The sequence below is a fragment of the Dipodomys merriami genome, unplaced genomic scaffold, assembly GCF_024711535.1.
Source record: "Dipodomys merriami isolate MVZ:Mamm:240054 unplaced genomic scaffold, mDipMer1.0.p SCAF_94, whole genome shotgun sequence".
Taxonomy (NCBI): Eukaryota; Metazoa; Chordata; class Mammalia; order Rodentia; family Heteromyidae; genus Dipodomys; species Dipodomys merriami.
In genome coordinates, this window is record NW_027206557.1 from 3,376,328 (window position 1) to 3,389,923 (window position 13,596).

Genomic DNA, 13,596 nt, shown 5'->3' on the forward strand with positions numbered 1-13,596 from the left:
TAAATGGGGGACACTACCAGCCCTGTGATGAAAAGACATTGTGCCTTTCTACAATAACAGAGGGAAGCTGGGGAAATGCAGAAAGGAGTTTTAGAAGTCAGACATAAGGGAACTCTATGGAAAAGAACTCAACAACCGTGTACCTGGGCTTGGTGTTCAAACTGTACCCAGGGGCAACAAGACACAGGAAATGTGGGGGCAGATGAGCAGCAGGAGGGCAGAGGACACCACTGTAGAAATGGGAAGAAGGTCAGCTTTGGTGCCACCATAGGAAACCAGGTGAAAAACTCAGGGCCTGAGCCAAGGGCGTGTTTTCCACAAACACTTCCAAATGAACACCAGCAGGAGCAAACACGGACCTATGTGGAGACTTGGGGTGGGAGTGCAGGGCTAGGGGAGAGAAGAGGGCACGAGGGGGAGGGCACTGGGTTAAAAGCATCACCCATTTCTGCATGTACATTCAGAAGAATGTCATCACAGAAATGCCAAAATCATTTCTTGGCAATCTGTAACTTGTAAAGGCATTTTCAATCAACTTAATAGAATACATTCCTAGCCAGGAATTAAAATTAAGAGGCATTATGAGGAAGAGGATTATGATTTTCCTCTCTGTGGTTCTATGAATTTTACTGATTTTGTTATTTACATCTAAGTCCCATCATATTTCACCACAGTTTTGAGGGGACAACAGGAGAAGAATGATGCTTTTCCATTCATACTTTTCAAGTGTGTCCACTAAAGTAATATTTCATATTTCATATAAACAAGAGAAATTTAAAGGCTGTGCATCACAGTCTGCAATGGAATAGTGCACAACTGTATTGTTTAGCTCCTATTCTGGCAGATTTCAGTTGTTTTAGTTTTAAAAACAGCAAGGAAGTCACCAGAAAGACCCTGGCATATTCAACCCAAGTGAAGTAGAATTTTATTCAAGCCAGTAACAGCAGTTACATCGAACTAGCAACAACACAGGGCCTGTGGCCATCAGGAGCATAAACCCAATTCTTCATGTTTATCTCGCTGGCTAAGATCATGGGAATTTCCAAAATATTTACTTTGTACACTAAGTTCCCATAGGCAGTTGTAATTGTGATGATACTTGAACCACCACAAAAGCAGATTTAATACTGACACCAGACTTCCTCTTCTTGTTTGCCTTTAAAAAGTGGTCATTAATAATGGTAATGATTAGCCATCTCAGTCATCACTCAATCCAGACAGCAGACACAATGGCCCTTACATCACATCTGACCTGTGACGTAGATGCCTTAAACCTTTAATGAGGATTTCTATTATAAACATCTGTTTTCTCACATAAACCAGGTTGGACATGCTAAGTTTCTCTTTCCATATCAGTTTGTAAATGGAATAATCAATCAAATAGTAAGACTGTAGGTCCAAATCTCTCTCCCCCACTGATGTAAATTTCCATCTTAAGCTTTCCCAGGGAGTTTGAAAGTTCAATACTAGGAAAGGTAACTATTAAAGCCTTAGGAACACAATAAAGCTTTTCTCTTTCAAATGGTAGATAACATCTACCAACGATATTGAATGTACTTTGAAAGAAAAGAAAAAGTCAAGCAAAATGCTCTGCAACGTGCCAATATTCCTTCCCAGTCCAGTACTATGAAACTGGGTCCCAAAACCTGAGCCCTATTGCTATTTTCATCAGAGATGTCTGGAGCTATGTGAATATACATAAACATTAGAAAAGAAGTCTGATACAACCACTGTTCCTCCTTGCTCTCTTGCAATTTGCTGGATGTAGAATCTTAGTCATCTCAGCCATTTACTAGGATAAGGAGAAGGGGATCTGAACAGAGAACAGAGAGAAGAGGACCCATCCACATACCAACTCCAAATGAAGTGCCTACCTAGAATGCTGTACTGAGGAGTATCTGAAGATCATATGCATTTCAATGGGAGAGAATTCACAATGGTTACAAGGTGAGATCTGCCTTGGAATACTGGTCAGCTTTCTGTCACTGTGACAAAACAGTTCAGGAAATCAGCTTGTAAGCAGGGGAGGTTTCTGTGGCTTACAGTTTGGGAAGATTCAGTCTGTGGATGCTTTGAACCTGAGGAGAGGAAGGTACATCAGGGTGGGAGCATACAGAGGAGGAACTGCTCACCTCATGACAGCCAGGAAACAAAGGAGAGATGGGAAAGGCCTTGGGTCCTTGATGACATCACTTCCTTCCATTAGACCTTACTCACTACCTCTATTTCTCCATTTCTATGTCCTCCCAATAGTGCCACAGGGGAGCAACCAAGCTTCAACACAGGGGTCCTTGAGCAAAATGGGAGGGTGCCTGCCTCCTGTTCTTCTTTATGGAGATGCATGAAATCCAGAGAAGTCTCTTGTTCCTGAGAGTGCCTGCAAGAGGATCAACAGATCCCAGGATACCAGAAATAAGATCTACTGATACAAAAACCATGACAGACCTTACTGTCAGTATCCTACCCATTTTCATAGGTTTATTAAAATGTGCTGACATTAATTCCTCTGATAAAATCTGTTTTCTTTCTTTATCACTAGAACTGTGCACTAGAACTGTCTTCAGAGATGAAAATGTTCTAAACTACCCAGTGTAGTAAACACCCATCATGTGGCTGCAAAGCAGGTGAAATCTCCCTAAAGTTCTAATTACAATTTAATTGATTTAGATTTCAGCAAGTAGCTACCATATTGGACAGCACAGAATTAAAATGCTTGTTGGTAATGTAGAAGTGAAAGCACAAAGGTAAGATCTCAGTCTGTTTAGTTTATTATTAAGGTATTCTGTGCAACTAGAGTACTAAAAACAATAAATGCTCAGTAAATACTGAATGAATAATTACACATGGCTTTGTAGATTTTAGCTTCTATGTATGCAGCATCACAAGAGGAAGACACATCCATGCTACAGTTAAGCCCTCATACTCAAACCACTAACAGAGCCCTCACAGACACTAGCAGACAATATTTTCAATAAGAAGATCTGTAGGGGTATGTATTTAAATTCTGCAATGAGAATTCAAATACTATGCAATACCTTTGGCACTTCATCAGAAGGACATAGAAATTGTTTGCAAATTACCCTATTGAGGGCTAAGAGTACAGTTCACTGGTAGATTGTGTGCTTAGCATACATGTGGCCCTCCATTCAATACCCACACAGACACACAGATACACAGACACACACAAAATGGCCTCTCACTGATAAAATATGACTTTGGACTAAATGACCATCAGGGAAGTTGGTGGTGACAGTTTTGGATTATCAAGCCTTGATGGCAGAGGGTTTAAGAGCCCCCCTGGAGTACCAGGCACAACATGGAATGTTCTTAGAGCGAAGGTAGTCCCACAATGCCACTGTGGTGGATGTCAGTCTCAGCAGTCCCCAGTGTGGAAGAAGTGGTGAGAATAGGAAAAAATTAATAAAGAGAAGCCAAAGAAAACAATTGATGACTTCTGTTCCACACACAGTGGTATTTTAAACAAATACTGAGAGTGTAGGGCAAACAGCACTGTTTTTCCTTTGTAATAGTAAATTCTAAATGAACATAATGCCATTGGGGAGACCGTAGTCCTGACTTGGCTGTGGATTGTGACACACACTGTCTAGGCGCCAACAGACCAGTCCTTATGCAGAGATCTAAGTATTCAATATACAAAATGAAGCCTTCCCTCCTCTTCCTTCTGCAAACATCATCCACATGTCCAAACTTCTCCCCGCCCACACGTATTCTGCCATCTTCCCTCAACCCAAGCATCTAGATGACATTCAGATTCTTGTGGTATCATAATCGCTTCCACATGGGACTCTGTCTCCGCATTCTGGTGAGAGACTCTTTTCTTCCTGCCTCACCCTCCTTCCAGCTGCATAGCTCATTCTCACATCTCAGTGGGATTCCCATCACGTAACATTTATCTGTGAAGTCTCTAGGCATTACAGAGGACTGAGAGCCAGCATGTCAAAACCACATACTGCCTGCTTCTGTCCTCAAGAATGAAAAAGGAATTCTTTTTTCTCAAGACATATAAGCTGTCTCAATAGTGTAAGTCCAAAGTGAATACCACAACCTAATTGAGGATGAAGAGCATAGCAGGGAGTATTAAAATGTCTTTTCTGATTCAGTCTTCTCCAAATTACATTTTTATCTGGTGTCTTGTCTCATTAATGACTCCAATAGATGTAATGAGTATGCACACCTTCTCATCTCACTGAATTCAGAGGAGCATTAGAAGAATTTGCCTCAATGTTTTCTAGGAGGTATGAGAGAGAGGTGCAGAGGCAGGAAGGGTACCCTAGGACGAGACCACGTCTGTTCACCTGCCCATGGATGAACAGACTTACATACTGGCAGTCTTCTTGGGGAATCAACTCCTGCTCTTTAATTCCAGACTGTTCATCCATGCTTCATTTTGAGCAGTGAATACAGGGATCTGTGTTCAGGAGGACCTTCCTCCTGAGAGAATGTTTTGCTGTCACTATCTTGACATTCTCTAATTTTGTCTTTGAACTTAGGTTCTGTACATAACATTGATGGAGTTGTATGTGAAAGAAGATGGGCACAGCAGGTGCTTCTCTCTCCTTTCCACCCACCGGCACTCAGTGCGGTCAGCTACGAAGGCCATGGCTCGAGGAAGGACAGCAGGCAAGGTAGGGGAAGGTGTAGGTCAGAGCTGAGGACTGGGGGCATGACAGCCTGGAACGTTTCTCACCAGGACCAGAATGTGTTTCAAATGAAGAAGGGAGACAACAGAGTCAAAGAACACAAATGAATGGGCTGAGGAAGCCCATTCTCTTCCTTCCTCTTTTCTTCCCTATTATCCAGCAATTATATGAAAATGATGGCACAGAAGGAAAGGCAATGCATTCAGGCCTGCCTTCCTTACTGACCAGCTCAGGGAATTCGAGGGGGTGGAAAGCATACATTACGTGAAATAAAATTCAGTTTTGTGCAGCAGTTCCACAGTTTACAAAGAACGAAGTACATTTGTATGGACAAAAGGCAAGATATAAACTGTGTCACCAGTTCTCATATAACTACAAGGCTTTCACAGCCAATTTAAAGTAGCACTGCACATTTTAAAGACCAGTGACAACGCCCCTACTAACAATTCAAAATTTTCTGTTTCTTACTAAGGACATGAACCAGCATATATATGCATACATTGTTAGGCCTGTAGATTCCTTTATCTTTGGTGTGGGTGGGAATGTTGCAGAATCCACAGTGGGTTCCTGAAAGCATGTAGTACCAAACCCTAGATTCACAACTGCCCTATCCATATACATCTATGATGAAGCTTAATTTATAAATTAAGCATAGCAACAGATTGACGAAAATAACTAATACAAATAGAGCAATTATAATAATATACTTCAATAAAATTATTTGAATGTGGCTTCTCCCTTTTTCTCCCAAGACAAGTATTAGTATTTCCATACTGCAGTTGACCTCAGGATCAGAGGACTGTGCTATCCATGAGTGCATAGCCAGCCATGCCCTGCTTCCTCCCACCAAAGATGGTGCCATCTCCACCAGTCCCTCCAGGTCTCCTGGTTAACACTCCCCCATCTTCTCTACTTATCCTCCAAGTACTGACTCTGCTGTGTTCAGACTTTTCCTAGGGTCTGGGGGCATAAAAATGAGTATTCTTACTTCCTCAAGTATGTGAGGGGAAGGGATGAATAACCAGGAAGAAGAAGCACTCTGTATCTGCCTCATTCTGTTAGAATTGTATGTAATACAAGTGCACAAACCATGGGCAATGGTGACTGCTAGCCTTCAGTACTTCTCTACTCAGCTCAATTCCTCTCACTATGCCCCATTTCCATCCTAGAGTGAGGGAAGCTTAAAAACTGGACCTCTTAATGGTAGGACTGGGGACTGAAGACAGCTGAGCCCCTCAGATGACTCAAGAGTCGATAAACCATGGCTACTGTTCATATAAACACTATTTTTACTGCTGCATGTCTTCATTTCTATAGCTTCTCTAAGGTAAAGTTTAGTTGTAATTATACTTTTATCAGTATCCCTGTATCATCTGACACAGAAATATATAGTCTAAATTTTTCCAATTTATTTATTAGTATTTTATTTAGGTCATAAAATAGAGCTTTTTCTTTTTCTTTAAATTTGACTCAGATGACAAAATTTTCAAAATCAAAATTTTTAAAATCTTGTTCATGACTGTTCATGACTTTGCTCACTAAAGTACAATAAATATTGGTTAAAAAAATGCTTTGGAAGCAGACAGACCTGGGTTCAAGTCCTGTCAGTAGATTCAGAAAAGTACTTTACCATCAACATGGAGCTACAAACAGTCCCAAGTCTAAGATTGAAAAGACAATTCCTAGGAAATAATATAAATAATGGCTGACAAATATTTGAAAATGTACATTTTAACACTATTAACGTTTTATATGGTGGTCCTATGTCTAGGCTTAAAAATGGTTTTGACACCACTCATCCTCTGCAACTGGCTTCCTTCAGTACAAAACAATAGTTCATGAATCCTAATTTCCCAGGTGTTTATTATTTCTTTGTAAATAACAGCACACAAAGTCCACCCATAATGGCATGGAGGGGTCACTGACACATGCTTTATGATTCAAGAATGAACATAGTTTTAGTTAAATAATTCTTTGTGAATAGCACCCTCATTTTCCCTTTGTAATTCGAAACTGTCTAATCAGGGTTGAGAGTAAAGGAGCTGTTGAACTATTACAAAGAGCTTTATAAAGGCAAGTAGCCATGCTTGTCATTTTTAGCAAGGCTATCTCACTTCTTTTTGACCTTCAAAGTGACACTTAAGTTTAAGGATATGGGCGAATTAAAATGGCTGGTTGTTTTCTCTGGAAGAAAAGCAAAGCATTAGCTAAACTGAAGGTTTATGCCATTGCTGGGACCATCCAATGACTGTTCCCCTGGCCTCAAAGTGATTGAAGAGCACATTAAAACCTGGTGGGTATCATATAACAATAGACTACTACCTATTCTAAGCAGCTCTAGAAAGATAAAACAGCCTTCGAATAACACTTTTAGTATGGTTTGGAGGAAAGAAAAAAGCATTTTGAAGAAAAATGCTTTTTCCTGCTTATCATGAGATACCTTCTACCACCACTCTCCCCCTCCCCCCACTCCCGCCGCCACCCTCAACCCAATGGTCCTCACCAATTCTTGTGTGTCTTCCTGTAGTGGTAGAAATGCAGCTTCCAGAATAGCAATCTGTTCAGCACTCAGCTTCTGCCATAGCCCAATCAGCAGGATCACCAGATGGGTGGCACTCTTCAGTCTGGCAAATGACTGCAACAGATTGTCCTGGTTTTCCTCAACTGTATCTGCTAGAGCGATTACCTGCCACAATTACAAACTTCGGTTAGGGATAATTTCACAATTCTTAAGCCCTCAACAAATTGTGCTTGGCACACTTCTGTTTTTCTTTACAACCTGACAAACTTTGTCTTTCACAAACACCAGCTATGTTGAATAATAAATGAGTTATCATTCATCTGCCCACTTCCTTCTTTTTAAAAAATGTCCAAAGTAATTCCAAAGCCATATGGTCAAGGGATGAGAGTATCTTATAGACTCAGCTTAATGGGGACATTGTTCTGCATCTGCTTCACCATTGGTTGACCTTCTTCAATAGGTGGTAATGTAAATAACCCCTAAAATTAAGCTCATACAGTCTTTACTACTGGCCATGGAGAATACTCAATTAAAATACACTTATCAAAACATTTGCCTTGAGGTTTAAAATAATTTTATTATATCTTTTCTAGAAAATTCTCTTCTCCATCTGATACTTGTCTTTACATTTGGTGCTGTTGGGATACCCAGTATTTCTTTAGTATAACTAAAAAGCTGGTTATATTAAAACATTTGACCAGTTGAATAATGTAATATTTAACACAAATGTCAGGTACCAGTCCATAGTGACCTGGAGAAAAAAAAATGTGTTAGCTTTACAATGCCAAATCTATTTAGGATAAAAATTGGCAGGAGTGAATAGAATTTGCTTTTCTTTTTTTTTTTTTTTTTTAAATTCCTTTTGAATAATCCTGTGGAAAAAGGAACTAAAGCAACAATTGGATGGAACACCGAAGCTGCCCACTGGTGTGTTACTTTATTTTAATGTCTTGGTGAATTCTGTGCTCATTAAAAGTAATGAACTGATGGCCCCAGAGGCCCAAGGCGTCTGACAGACACTAGAACGGGAATAGCAAAAGCCAGGGCAACAAGTTCTTTCTCTAAGAGGCTTCCAGCTGAGAGACTGGAGCTCAGATGAGATTCAGAGCTGGTATAGGAGATCCTTGCTGATATTTCATGGCTTATTGACAATGGCCCAAAGGCCTTGTTAATAAATCATCATTCAAATGAGTAGTGGCTACATCTGTGTGGTCTCTGGACTTCCACGTGGGGAGAGGGACTAGAAAGGGACTGTCCTGAGAGTGCCTGCAAGATATTAGAAAACACCTACAAGTTAGGGAAAGTTAGGATTCTTTGGCCCTGGCTACAGGAGTTATAAAAGACAGTCATAGCTCACATGTAGTCTCCAGGGTACCAGGGGAGTTTGAACCACGACCAACACCACAAGAAGTGCTTCTTCACCATCCGCCTATTACTGTGCTTTCTATTACTGTGCAAGAGCTCTCCCAGCACACAAGAATCTTGTAATTTGTTGGAAAGGGGACATACATTCACAACCAATTAGTGGGAAGAAACATTACTATAATAATGTCCAAATTGTGCAGAACAGAAAGTGTGAAAAAAGTTAGCAAAGGATGGATTACTGTGGGCCAGAGTTAATATCCCTGGGGCATCTTTTACTCCAATGGGGCTTGGAACTCAATCCTTCCCCATTACTAGGAGAAGTCCCCTCAAAGAGACAGGAGAGGCCACTTTCTTTAAACCAAAACACCTGGATTACAACCAACTTCTGTTAAAGTCTGAGTTTATACACTTTCTCTTCCTGCGACTGATAACAATTACACCCCATCGTAGGGGGCTATCATATTGACACAGATGCTTATCATCCAAAAGCCTAGATCATGCAAAGATCAAGGTCATAAACACCTAGTGAGTGCCAGGTATGAACGGGAATTTTCAGGAAGCACTGTGGGGGACTCAAGGGAGACCATCTAATCTCTACCTTCAAAGGGTAGGTCCCAATAGAGAAAGGAAAACAAGCTATGAAGGCAAATACTATAACCAAGACCCTCCACATTCTAGAAGAGAATCCCAATACACTGAGACTATTATTCTAATGACAATTTTTCCAATTAATGTGGGTTCCCTACATTCTTCTCTGGGTCATGGGGGTATCCATGTCTTCAATCCTAATACCTCGACATTTAATTGGACCACAAGGCTCAGCTAATAGAAGGAATCTGCTAGGACTGCATGCAAGGTGCACATGCTAACATGGTTCACGTTTGGCTTAATGCTCTGCTGCCTCTCTCCTGCAATTCTCAGTAACTATTTTTAAGCCTGTGTTTTGTAATTGAAGTCAATGCGTCAGTGGAGCACACATGTAAGTAAGTTGGGGTGATACATTCTCTCATACGAGTTAAATGCTCTTATGCTTGCTCTAGCAACGTAAGATTACTGATGAAATTCATGCTAACAACTTAAAATGTTTTTCCTTATTTAGAAAGATATTAAATAGAAAATTTTAGAAAAGATCATTGGAAATTACAATAAAGAGACCACTGAAGAAAGGAAGAGGTTTTCTGTTTTGGTAGCTGTTTTAATAGCCCTTTCTTCCTGTTTTTTTTAAACAAAGACTCTCTCATTTTCATTTCATATTGCATCCACAAATTAAATAGGCATACTGACCATACACATTGTAAATTTAAAAAATGAGATTCCAACTTTAGAATCTGTCACACTCCAAGCCCTCTGGAGCTGCAGGCATGCCTAGGTTCAGAGGTAGGCATACAAACACAGCTGAGTGTGGAAGGCTCTAAAAAGGGGAAGGGAAGAAGAGGGAGAGAGGAAAAGGAGTGGGGAAAAGGAGAAGGCTGGCTGGCTTGTTCAGCTACTCCCTACTCAGAACAAAGAACCTACTGTTCAACTTTGGGGAATCTCACAAGCCTTGTTAGACATCCATTACTAAAAATTAGATTGTATGAACTTAAGCTTAAATGAATTATATTAAAAATGAAGGCAATAACCACTCAGAACTCATCATTTTCTATGATTATGTAGGCTTTCCAGATATTTGTTATTTATGCCTACTGTGTTCTGTTTTGTGAACACTGCAATGGTGGTCTATTGCCATTTCTGCCCATTTGCATTCAGAGACTTCACACTGACAACCTGAAATCAGCCATTGGAAGATTTTACAACATGGAACTCAGTGAATATCAGAGCCAGGCTTCCTGGCCTTGTCCAGCCAGGACAAGGCTGCTTACTGGAGAAGGGCAAGCATGCTCGTTTGGGGATGGAAAGGGTATTTGGTGGCAGTGAAAACGGAAGTTGACCCACTGCTGTGGAGGAGGCAGAATGTCAAGGTGAAGGGCAGACAGTTACCCATGGGTAACAGGGAACCAGAGTATGGTATGTTGCTGTTACCTGACGGAGCTGCACTTAGTGGCAACCAGATCCTAACAAGTGTTTGGGACATCTGCTGCGATGTCCATGAAGGCTCTATGCACATTTCTGGCTACCACTAAGTATAACAGCATGTCAGTTCCCAGATCCATGCAACTTGCTGAACACAGCTGAGATGGAAGAACAGCGTGCTGAGAGACAGCAGCATAGCCATAGGCTCTTTCCTGAGCAGGGCCCCAAATCCATCAATCTAGGAAAAGCATCATCTCTTGGAGTTCCAATCTTAGTGGATGTATTTCTGTGCCATTGTGAAAACACACTGCTATCCCCAAATGTTCACAAAAATTGGAAAGACATGGAATAAACAACTCCTTATGTAAATTACCCCTGAGGAAAAGCCAGCTGACCTACTGGCCAGCATGAAATACTAACCAGATCCCTATGGTTTCAGTTTAGTTTCATACATAACAGCCAAGTTTACTTTGTTTTCCACAAGAGCCAAATGAATTTAGCAGAATTAGCATAGTAAAAAGAGCTGGAAAACTAGACCCATCAAGACTCAGATCTGTGTGACTGAGGCCTAGAAGACCTCACAGTTCACCTGGAACTGAGAGACTAGAGGCCAGGCAGCTGCTAGGACTTAAATCTGGGGGCTCATTGCTAGCCGAGCACGCTGTGTGTTCCCTGGTGTCCAACAGCTACAGAAAGGAAGGGCTGTAGGAAACAATAAATGCTAACGACTTCAAGCACAATGTGTTGATGGCCTTTGTTTTGTTTTTTCAAATTGAAGGTTTCCAAATAAAATGGAGACCCCGAAGGACATCTCTGTCCAACTGCCATCTCAGTTGATGCCAAAGTAATGAGGCAGAGGCCCAGGGAGCTGCTTGAGGAAAACTCTCAACTAATAAAGTGAGTGTGAAATTAATCCCAAATACTTCCAGCTGCCAAGATAGGCTCTAAAATTGGTTACAGGAAAGCAGCAGCAACACAAGTAGACATGAATCATTCTATGTGAGCACGGACATGTCCAATTTCTCCACCTAAATGTACCAGAGGCCTCCAATCCAATGGGTGGTACCCAGAAACCCACTACATTGCTGGTCAGGCACCGTTTATCAAGGGCTGAGATTTAGCCAGGCACTGTACTCAAGGCCTTTCTACACAGTTTATCATTCTGTCCTCTTGACAGCAATCCAAACAGGAACTGTGGACTCCCTCCAGCCCCACCTCCTTTTGAGGAAACCTAAGTGTAAACCATTCTACATACTGGCTGTGGTCATGCAGAAAGACAGAGAGATGCCAGGGATCAGTCTTGTCTTCTGATCTCCTACCAACTGCCTGTTCTTCTTCTTTTTGGTCCTGTCATGGGGCCTGAACTCTGGGCCTGGGCACTGTCCCTCAGCTCTTCAGCTCAAGGCTAGCGCTCTACCACTTGAACCACAGCACCACTTCCGGGTTTTTTCTTTTTGCTTATGTGATGCTGAGGAATCGAACCCAGGGCCTCATGCATGCAAGGCAAGCAATCTACCACTGAGCCACCTTCCTAGCCCCTGCCTTTTCTTCTTTACAGACACAATGCACCCAATATACCCAGGTGGCCTCATAAAACCATCTACTGCATTTTTACCTTGATAATCACAAGTTTTCCCAGGGCTTTTAACATGAGACCACAATTGTAGCTGGCTGGTTTCTGCCCAAATTTAGCTTGTATAGCCCAAGTCACAGGAGAAAGGAACTGGTTACGTTGAAGGATGGGAAGCTAAGATGCTAAACATTTTTCTCTTAACAAAGGGCATTTCATTATGTTCTACAGAGCTCAAAAACAGGCAGACTAGAGTTACTTTCCTGCCACATAATACGGCTATTTAAAAAAAAAAAAAAAGAGGAGGATGATTCATTTGTTTTTCTATAACTTTCACATTGCAATGTTTTCAATGATCTGAGCAAGTTGATGTTCCATAATAACTGTCAACATTTATTGAGGGATTTCTAGGAAGCAGACACTGTGCTAAACTCTTGCAGGGATAAATCCATTTAATTTTCAAAACAATCCTAAGAGGCAGATCCTATTATCCCCCATCTTAAAAATAAGGAAAGAGAATCTCAGAAAGGGTCAAACAGAGGACAGTGGTAGAGCCAGAACTCATTCTCAAGCAATCTGACCCAAAGAACATCTTGGTGAGCACAACCCCACACATCAGCCTCATCTTTGTCTTGGGCAATATGTGGAACAAACTCTATTGGTTCCCCAGTGGGAGGGTTCAGCTTGCTGACCTTCCAATACCTCATATGAATCTAGATGGACTTATTTTTAATAAAAGGCCAGCTCCTATGATATGGATGATTTATGTGTCCCCTTCAGAAGAAAGAACAGACACTGGAGCAGGCAATGGCCTAGGAGCCAAGGAGCCATCCTGGCTGTGCTACAAAGCAACTTTATGTTCATGTTCAGTTTTCTTCCCTTTATGGCTCTAGTTACATCATCTTTAGATGTGAAAAACATGGTCACAAGCATCCAACAACTCTTAAGTATCTGATTCAAACCATTTTAAATTAATTTTGGATGATCTGTTGTTTTGAACTACTTATACTACTCTGTTACACAAACACATTAGGTTTCTTGCTTAATGTTTCTTGACTTGGAATTTTGAATCTATAATAGAAGAGTAAGAACATTTTTCTTTGGTTAATTCACAGGATTATGAGAATTCAATGAGGGTTAAAAATAGATAATAACAAGTGTTGGCAAGGATGTGGAGAAATTGCTAGAAGGAATGTATAGTCACCGTGTAAGACAGCCTGGCAGTTCCTCAAAACATTAAGCTCAGTTACTATACGATCCAGCAATTCGACTTCTAGGTCTATGCCAAGAAGAAATGAAAATATATGCCCACTCAAAATCCTGTTCCAGAACTGTGTTAGCTTCCTGTTAATGTAACAATAAGCTGAGACAATCTAATTATAAAGAAAGGCTTACTTGGGGGCTCACAGTTTTAGAAGTTTAAGTCCATGATCTGTTGGCCCCATTGCTTTGAGTTTGTGGTGGCA

The 13,596-nt window shown here is 41.0% G+C and overlaps 1 protein-coding gene across 5 annotated transcripts in view; it reads right to left on the reverse strand.

Moving 5' to 3' along the window:
• Positions 1–13,596, reverse strand: part of Bbs9 (Bardet-Biedl syndrome 9) — a 318,806-nt gene that overhangs the window by 66,941 nt on the left and 238,269 nt on the right. For all 5 annotated transcript variants that reach the window (XM_070014257.1, XM_070014260.1, XM_070014259.1 and 2 more), the window contains one exon: positions 7,165–7,347. In XM_070014257.1, the coding sequence (XP_069870358.1) occupies positions 7,165–7,347 (183 nt within the window). The remainder of the gene's footprint in view (positions 1–7,164; positions 7,348–13,596) is intronic.